This window comes from Neophocaena asiaeorientalis, unplaced genomic scaffold (genome assembly GCF_003031525.2).
Source record: "Neophocaena asiaeorientalis asiaeorientalis breed wild unplaced genomic scaffold, Neophocaena_asiaeorientalis_V1.1 scaffold388, whole genome shotgun sequence".
NCBI lineage: Eukaryota > Metazoa > Chordata > Mammalia > Artiodactyla > Phocoenidae > Neophocaena > Neophocaena asiaeorientalis.
The window spans coordinates 698,061-707,272 of record NW_020172738.1 but is presented as its reverse complement, the minus strand read 5'-3'; the positions used below and the strand labels follow the sequence as shown (position 1 = coordinate 707,272).

At 65.8% G+C, this 9,212-nt stretch overlaps 1 protein-coding gene across 1 annotated transcript; it reads right to left on the bottom strand.

Moving 5' to 3' along the window:
- Positions 1-279: 279 nt before the first annotated feature.
- On the bottom strand, positions 280-8,123 carry ECEL1 (endothelin converting enzyme like 1). The gene is made up of 17 exons (XM_024740542.1): positions 7,338-8,123; positions 6,670-6,738; positions 6,456-6,566; positions 6,286-6,378; positions 5,972-6,096; positions 5,074-5,296; positions 4,558-4,656; positions 4,243-4,317; positions 3,938-4,041; positions 3,582-3,640; positions 3,454-3,505; positions 2,816-2,883; positions 2,508-2,632; positions 2,123-2,188; positions 1,209-1,304; positions 951-1,027; positions 280-706 (listed from the first exon to the last, which is right to left on the bottom strand). The coding sequence occupies exons 1-17, from the start codon at positions 8,121-8,123 to the stop codon at positions 607-609; spliced, it is 2,328 nt and encodes a 775-aa protein (XP_024596310.1). The 3' UTR covers positions 280-606.
- Positions 8,124-9,212: the final 1,089 nt, after the last annotated feature.

Sequence of the window (9,212 nt, the reverse complement as noted above, 5' to 3'; positions counted from 1 at the left end):
GGTGTAGGTCACTGGGCTTGGTGTTCTGGCCCCCATGAGACTGGCCCAGGGGCACCCTCAGGACTGTGCAGGGGCCTCGGCAGGACTTTGGTGGAGGGCGGCGTGGGTGCTTGGTGGGAAAGACAAGAGCTGGGGAGGTGGGACAGAGGCAGCCCTGCCGAGGCCACCAGGAGGAGACAAAAAGGTCTTCTCTAGGGTCTCATTCTGTTAAGGGCCTGAGTCTCCCCCGGGAGTTCATCCAGTCCCACCTGCTCGGGGGGCCCCTGAGGAGGCGGAGGCAACAGTAGAGCAGCTTTATTGACCTGACTTAGCAGTGAGAACACAGCGAAGGCGGGGCCTGTACAATCCAGGCGGGGTGGGGGTCTGGCTCCCAAGAGCCTAGTCTGGGGACCTTAGCGTCTCTCCCCCAGGCCCTCCTGGAGCCCAACTTCACCCCGGTTCTGGGTCCCTCCTGAAGTGAGGGACAGTGACTGGGTGCTGGGTCCCGGAGGGGCTGGGGAGGCGGATGGCACCCAGAGTGGACCAGAGCCGGGTCCATGCTTGCCCCGGCCGCCAGCGAGAGGCCGTCCGTGCAGGAAGTGGGTGCGTGCAGGTGGGCAGCCGGGCTCACCACACAGAGCACTTGTGGGCAGGGTTCATGGGCGAGTCCTTGGGGCAATGGAAGGCCCGGCCAAACTCCTCGAACTGGGACACGCTGCCCAGCACCCTGGGGCAGGGGAGAGACCCACAGAGTGTGCGGCACAGGCCACCATACCCCAGCTGTCCCCTCCCACCCCGACCCGCTCACAGCACAGACACAGGAGGGCCGAGGCCCAGGCAGGCAGCTGGGGGTTCCCACCCCGACCCGCTCCCAGCGCAGACACAGGAGGGCCGAGGCCCGGGCAGGTGGGGGTTCCCACCCCGACCCGCTCCCGGCGCAGACACAGGAGGGCCGAGGCCCGGGCAGGTACCTGTAGTGCTCAGGTGCATGCTTGTCAGTCAGCACCTGCAGGTAGATGGACTGCGACCGCCGCTTGATGCACCAGTTCTGGGCCAGGACGGGGGCGGCGGGGAGGAGCGCGACATGAGGCCGGGAGTCCGCTGACGAAGCCCTGCACGCTAGGCCTCGATCCCCCACCAGAACCCCCAGGGCTCTCGGAGGGGTGGCTGATGGGAGATGGGCTGGAAGCTGTGCCCCACCCCCTCCCCTCCTGGCCCCGCCCGCACACCTGGGCGAAGGCGATGAAGAAGAGCTGATCGTGCGTGTACTTGAGCCGGTGCAGCGGGTGCTCGGGGCCGTGCTCGCGCACCCACTTCTGATAGGCCTGGGGGCGCAGAGCGTGGAGCTGCGGTGCCCACAACGGGGCCACCTGGCACCCTCCACTCAGTCAGGCCCTCACCCGCCCCAGCTCTGCGCACCACCCACCCTGCTGAGCCCCCCGGACTCCTGCCTTCTTCCCTCCCCAGAAGGCTAACCCCAGGCAGGTGCCACCCCCTTCAGGCAGCCCTCTTTGCTCTCCTGGAAGGCGGGGGGCCTAGGAGTCCCTCTTCCAGTGGACCCTGTGCCCAGCACAGCACCTCCCCTCCGGTGGACCCTGTGCCCGGCACGGCACCTCCCCTCCGGTGGACCCTGTGCCCGGCACGGCACCTCCCCTCCGGTGGACCCTGTGCCCGGCACGGCACCTCCCCTCCGGTGGACCCTGTGCCCGGCACGGCACCTCCCCTCCGGTGGACCCTCTGCCCGGCACGCCACTTCCCCTCCGGTGGACCCTGTTCTCCCCTCCGGTGGACCCTGTGCCCGGCACGGCACCTCCCCTCCGGTGGACCCTGTGCCCGGCACGGCACCTCCCCTCCGGTGGACCCTGTGCCCGGCACGGCACCTCCCCTCCGGTGGACCCTGTGCCCGGCACGGCACCTCCCCTCCGGTGGACCCTGTGCCCGGCACGGCACCTCCCCTCCGGTGGACCCTGTGCCCGGCACGGCACCTCCCCTCCGGTGGACCCTGTGCCCAGCACAGCACCTCCCCTCCAAGACCAGAGCTCAACAGGGTGGGGAGGGAGGGATGACTAGGTCTCCAGCCCAGTCCCCAGTGGCCCCCACCACTCCTCCCTCGGGGATCGAGGGCCAGGCAGGGGCAGCTCACATAGTAGGCGAGCTTGAGGCCGCCCATGTCCGCAATGTTCTCTCCAAGTGTGTGCTTCCCATTCACCTGGCGAGAAGGGAAGAGGTTGGAGGCTCCCCGAGGCCCTCTGGCCTCCTTCGGGCCTTGCCTCCCTGGGCCCTGCCTCCACCCACCTGCCCTTTCCCAGAGGGTTTGGGTAGGACTCCCCCACTTTGTGCCCCACGTGCCTGGGAGTCTGTGCGAACTCATTCTCTCGCCCAAGTCAGTGTGCACGCAGACCCTGGCGGGTGTGCACGGAGCTCGGCGCTGGGTTTGTGCAGGCACGTGAGCGTGCATGGAGGTGTACACACTCCTAGTCTGCGCTGGCCAGGCCTGAGGGGCCCAGGGGGCAGCGAGGGGGCCTCACCCGCTGGTTGTAGACGGTGAAGTTGTCGTAGAGGTGGACGATGCACTCGGCCTTGCGCAGGAAGCGGCTGTGGGAGTCCTCTGTCCACCAGTGCAACAGGTTGCCCGAGCGGTCATACTGGCCCCCTGTGGGCAGCGGGTGGGGGCGGGCCGAGACTGGCCTTCACCGCAGAGCCCGGCTGGGCACCGAGGCCCTCCCCACCCACCGGCCAACAGGCACAGGGGAGCCACGGGGCTTCCATTGGCCCTCACCACCCTGCCCGCCACTGCCCGTCCTCCGCCACCCCTCGGGCCGCCCGCAGGCCTCACCCCAGTCATCGTAGCCATGGGTCAGCTCATGCCCAATGATGGTGCCGATGCCCCCGTAGTTCAGAGACCTGGGCCCGTGGCAGCAGCGTCAGGCCCCAGCCTCGCCCGCCCTCTGAGAGCCCCGCCGAGCTGCTGCCCAGGCCTCAGGAGGCCCCGGCCAGGCCACGAGGTAGCCCAGGGAGGCCAGTGACTGCACGGTCCCAGAACGCTTGTGCCTCAGCTTCCTCGTGGGGTACGTAAAAGGGGCCCGTGACACCTGTGCAGCTGCCTTTTAGGAAATAGCATCTAACAGAGCAGGGCTGCGGGGAGGAGACAGGGTTGGAGGGAGACAGGAGGGAAACTGAGGCACCCCACGTGGGATTTGGCCTTTTTCCTCATCACTAGGATTGTTCCAGTTTTGCAACACGCAAAAAAGCCTCAAACCAGGTAAGGGGGACTCAGGACATTTAAAAGAATGAAAAAAAACCCTACACCTTTTTCTAAATAACCAAAGATGAAGTGGGACTATGGGGACCCAGGGTTGCAGCTGTCATGACTGCGGTGCCCAGCCTGGACATGGCGCCATCTGAGCAGTCCCCACCCACCCCGCAGACACGGCCACGGCCGCAGCTCTGGCTCACGCCAGGTTCCCTACTCACTGCGGAAAGTCAGGGTCGTACAGCGTAGGCTGCAGGATTCCAGCGGGGAACACTGCAGGGAGGCCATGGTCAGCGGGAGACCCTCCCCACCTCCAGGTCCTGCCCCTCGTCTGGACACACCCCCTTACCCATCTGGTTCTTGTTGGGTAGATAGTAGGCATTGAGCGCCTGTGGGGGGAGGAGCCACCTGTGGAGGGAGGCTGGGGTCAGCTGGGGGGACCCACACTCCCTCCCCTACAACCCCTACCTCCTAGTCTTCTCCTCCTTAAAGGATGCCCTGGTGTCCCAGCCTACAGCTACATCCTGGGCGTCCCCCGGGCTGGTCCCACACCCTGACAGCCCCCACTCGCACCCTGTGCAGGCCTGGTCCTCGCTCCCCACCAGCGTGTCTGTGAGGCGTCAACCTCCCGGCGTTGGTAAGGAACACTGTCCCCATGGCACCCCATGGCACACCGGGCCCCCCAGCTGCAGCCCAGGTACCCACGTGGACTTGTCCACCTCCTGCCGGATCTTCTTGACTGAGAGCTGGATGCTGAAACGGATGCTGTTCAAGATGTTCTTGAAGTAGGTCTTCTCGTGGACCTCGAACTGCATGGGGGATGGGCAGCACTCACCGGCAGGCCGGGGCAGGGCTAGACCAGCACCCAGCAGGCCCCACGCCCTCCCCGCGTCCGTCAGCTGAGGGCTGTGTCTCCTTCTCTGTGGTGGTGGTTGGTCTCCACAGGGGTCTTGGCCACGGGCCTGGAGAAGCCTGAGGGGTCAGGCTGGGTAGGGCAGGGGCAGGCCCACCTCATACTCCTTGTCCACAGCCTCAGGTTTGAGCAGGAAGTCCGGGTAGCCCACCATCACCATCATGTACTGAAGCTGCAGGCGAGAGGGGGGGTGAGTGGGCCAGGGCCTCAGGAGATGGCCTTCCACCCCGCTAAGGGAGAAAGCTCCAGGGCCAGCACAGGGCTGCGGCTCAGTCAAAGGGGAAAGCAGGCTGGGTGATGCCAACTCCACAAGAGGCATCTTTGTCTCTTTTGTTATCCCAGCTCTTGGCACACAGTAGGCACTTACTGTGTGATTGTGGAACCAACAAATGGGAAAAGGGTCCCACGTCACCTTGGCCCGAGCGGCCGCCTTGGTCTCAGCATCCATCCAGTCCAGCTCCTCCAGGCGCTGGCCCAAGATGTACTTGATGTCTTCTACCAGCTGCTGTACCTGCAGGGTCAGGGGTCAGGAATCAAGGGTCAACCCAGGAGGCCTTAGCTCTGAGCCCCCAGCACCTGGAGTAAGGGGTACCCCCTAATCATTCAGCACTACTTCCTAAGCCCAGGACTTGCCGCTCGGCATTCCTAAGGCCATCCCACTGAGCGTGGCAGAGCAGGGAGGGCAGGAGCTTGGTGGGGAGAGGGTCCTGCAGCTGACAAACCAGGTAGGCTTCCTGGAGGAGGAAGCCTGGTGAGGAGTAGCCTGGAGGCTCAGAGATGGCCGAGCCCTCAGCTGAGCCCAGTGCCCTTGGCTGCAGGGGGACGTGCGGGGCTCCCCATGCTCCTCATGCTTGGACCAAGGCCATGCAAGAACTTCATGCCCACCTCAGGACCCGCACCCCTACCCTCAAGGCCAGGGCAGCCTGACCTTGGCCTTGCTGGCAGCCGAGAAGTGCTCATGTACAAAAAGAGCACCGAGCGCCATGCCAAAGTGACGGTTGGCCTGGCCCAGGCAGACACGCGCCAGCTCCTGTGGCTTGTCGCTGCCCTCCATCTCCCGTGCCAGCTCGTGCAGGGCCTCTCGGAATGGTGGGGACAGGTGCTCACTCAGGACCACCACCACGCGCCACACCAGGTAGTTGTGTAGGATCCTGAGGGCCAGGTGAAGCAGCTGGGTGTCCCGACGGGCTCACGTGCGCGGGTGCTCCGGCCCCCAGCCCCCAGCCTAGGGCGGGACCAAGCACCTGCACAGGACTGAGGGTCGTTCCAGTTACTCCCAGCCCCAGTCAGGGAGGAGGGCTGGGCCCACACGCAGCAGACCCACCTCTGCCACCAAGCAGAGCACCTGAGGCTGATGGGCAGGGCCAGCACTGGTTTCTGACTTGCTGTGGGGTGGGAGAATGGCCACTTGGGGTGACTGCCTGCCTCAGAACTGGCCTCGAGAGGCCTCAGGTCCTTCCCAAGTGGGGCAGAGACCAGGGAGGCTTTCCTCGAGGTGGCCCTGGGGGAGCAGAGTCGCGGCCACCATTTCCCCTTCTGACTTCAGACTCACTCAAGCCTCACCATCCCCACGTGAGGAAACCGCAGCCCGGGAAGCTCACAGCTCTGCCCAGGGTCCCACAGAGTAGGTGGGACAGCCAGGTCTGAACCTAGGGGTCTGGACTCCTTTTCCAGTGCTCCTCACCTGCCTCCCCAGAGTGGGTGGATACCGGACAGAGGTGGAGGCAGAAATTCAAAGCTCTCCAAGCAGATAGGTCTGGGATGCGGGGGAGGGGGGGCCTGGGGGGCAGGCGGTTGGGTAGCAGGTGGGTGACGGGCAGCTGTACCTGCGGGGTGTGGAGCGGATGAGCTGGGACACCTGCTGCATATAGTCTGTAGCCAGAAGCACCAGCTCTTCATCCTCTGAGAAGTCCTCCTGGAAGATCTGGTCCAGTAGCCACTTCCACCGTAGCTGTGGGACCATGGATGGGGACAGTGGGGTGGGGTGGCAGGGACCACAGAAGACAGGGAGGGGGTCAGGTAGGGGCAACAAGAGGACACGTGAGTCCATGGCCATGGAGGCCTTGCTCGTCCCTGGGGAGGGGACAGCCCAGGAGTCCCAAGATCAGCGCCTCCCCCACCAGAGCTGGGTCACACTCACGTGAGGGGTGATCTTCTGCAGCTGCCCCAGTGTCACCTTGTTGTATATGGAGCTAACATCTCGCCGGAGGTCATCATACTCTGACACTGTGATCTGGGGATGGACGGCAGAGCTGACCAAGCCCCGCCCGGTAATCGCCGCCCCCAGCACACAGCAGTCACCCTCCTCACGTTGGCCAGCTGCTGCTCCAGCTGCAGGATCTCCTGGGCCTTCTGCTCTACGGCCTCAGCACCCAAGAGGCTGAGCAGGCGCTCCATGAACACACGGTAAGCTGCCAGGATCTGCACCAGGAGGGGCACGGCAAGGATGCAGTCGGTACCAGGCCCTGGTCCAGGCCGCCCGGAGCCCCAGGCCTTCCCTGAACCCCACCGCATGCGCCCACACCTTCTCACTCTCCTCGTCCTGAGCTAAGTACAGGGTCCTCTCCGGCAGGGTGAGCCCGTCCTGGTCAATCTGTGGAGAGAGATGGGGGACAGAGATCAACTCTCCCGGCTCCTGCAAACAGACTGAATTCCCATTCAAAAGGGAAACTGAGGACACGCCAGGCATCCACTGTCACCAGCCCAGGGAGCATAAAGACAGTAGTCCCTCCCTCATTCCAGAGAAGCCGGTCTAAGCCCACACACCTGACCGGCCTAGCCTGGGGACAGAGGGGGGCGCCCGCCACCTTTCCTCCTGTAACCCTGTCCTCTCCCTACCTGTGAGGGGCTTGGTCCCCCGCCTCGCAGGCATTCCAGCCCGCCCCAGCCCGACAGGCCTGTCACCACAGCCCATCAGTACACCCCTCCCTCAGAGCTCTCACCGCTGCCAGAGCGCTGGGAAATTGCGGCTTCCGCGGCTCTACTAAACACCGCAATTACTCGAGGGAAATTACTTGCGCCCTCCTCCCGCGCTCTGCCGGTGCGCGCTCCCTTCCGTTCCTCCCCCCTCCCCCCTCTTCCGCACCCGTCCTCTGGGCGCATAGGGAGCGCGGGGCAGGCCTGCCAGGCCGCAGGACCCCTAGTTCCTAGCCCCTTGTGGGGTGCCCGGTGCGGGAGGGGGGGCGCACTCACACGGATGACGTAGCGCGAGGAGTTCCTGTCGTCCAGACTGACGGTGAGCGAGAAGAGCGCGGCGGCGCTGTACACGCCCTGAGCCTTGTACAGCAACCGGTTGAGGTCCCAGGGCGCCGCCGCCCCCGGGCGCTCCGCCGCGCCACCCAGGTCCCAGCCCCCGCAGTCCTCGATGACCTCGAGCATGGGCCGCGGGCCGAGCCGTTCGATTTCACGCATGTCCAGGCAGGAGCGGAAGAAAGCGCGCACCTTGCGCTGGGCTGCGCCGCCGGGCCCGCCCCCGGACCGCGCCAGCAAGCGCCGCAGGCGCTCCTCGTTCTGCTCGCCGATGGCCGCGATGGTACCGTAGGTGAGCTTGTCGTCCGGGATGGCGTGGCGCCTCAGCCAGCCGCCGCACGCGAAGGAGTAGAAGTCCTGGCACGGGTCTATGCTGGAGTCCAGGTTGGAGGCCAAGAAGCGGGCGGCGCGCGCAAAGGCCTTTCGCTCTGGGCAGCCCTCGGAGCAGGTGGCGCCTCCCGCCGCTCCCGGGCCCAGGTACTTGAGAGCCAGCATGGCGGCCAGGATGGCACAGAGGCCCGCGGCGAACACCAGCCCCGACAGCAGGCACACCTCGCGCCGGTTCCAGCGCGGCAGCCCGGCCCGGGCCCCGGGGGCGCTGCGCCCCGCACTCAGCGGGAAACCGGGGGGCAGCGACGTTCCCCGCGCGCCTCCCCCACCGCACCGGCTCACGTACTTGACCTCCTGGAACTCGTCGTAGTGTGCTGTCATCGAATACGGGGCCTCCATGGCGCCGCGGGCACCACCGCGCAGCCCTTGGCGATCTCAGCTACAGGATGCTCCCGGCCGCCAGGCTCCTAGCGGGCTGGCGCATGGTCCCCCTGGGCCGCAGCTGCGGGAAAGGTAGATACAGGCTCAGAAGGGTACTGGAGCTCGACAGGGTCCATGAGCACGACGAGGAAGGGCACAGGCCTAGGTCCAAAGGCTGGAGGCCACCCCGAGTCCCCAACAACGAGTGGGCCTGGGGCCTGGCCTCCCTGCGCCACTCGGAGAATGAAGGAAGGGGACCGCTCAGAGTGGCCACCATCTACCACACTGCACAGTGGGGTTCTTTAACCTCCCCTCTCCCCGCATACATATGCCCGCCGCAGGTTTGGGAGGCCCGTAATAAAGCAGGGGAGCACCGAGCATGGGGCCTGGCACGTAGCAGGCCTTCAATGAAAGGCTGTTTCTCTTCTCTTTGCATTTCTTGTTCCGGACCTGCTACAGCCAAGGCCAGGTGGGGGGAGGGGAAAAGCGGAGGCAGGGGAAAGGAGGTGCGGTCAGTGCCGCTTCTACGCAGACCCTGAAGCCGCCTTCAGCTTTCCGCACGGGAACTAGACGCTCAAGAAAGCGACTAAAGAACCAAACTTTGTCCTCGCGGATGTCCGCAGAGCCATCCCCAGCCCTGTCTTCTCGATTCAATGGCCAGAACGCCCACCAGTCCCGTTCCCAAGCGGCCCGCACCGGCGCGCCATCCCGCCCAGGATCAAGCAGAAAGCCCCGACGGCCCTAAAGGACCCGGAACCGGTTTCGTCCCCCGTCCTCGCCCTGGGCCACTCCCGGCTTCAACAGGTTCTCCCCGGAACCCAAACTTGGGCGAAGTTTCATCCCCGACGCAGAGCGAGCTGGCCTCGCGCGCCCCGAGCCCTGGGTGCGGAGCCTCCCGCGCCGCGCAGTCCGCGGAGCCGGAGAACCAAGCCCGGGAGTCGCAGCCGCAGCCTGAGCCGGAGCTGCGAGGACGCAGACAAAGCCTGGAGGCTAGGCGCGGCGGTGGCGGCGGAGGTGGTGGTTGATGTGGCCGCGGCGGCCGCGGGCTCGGGTGCCACTTACCCGGCA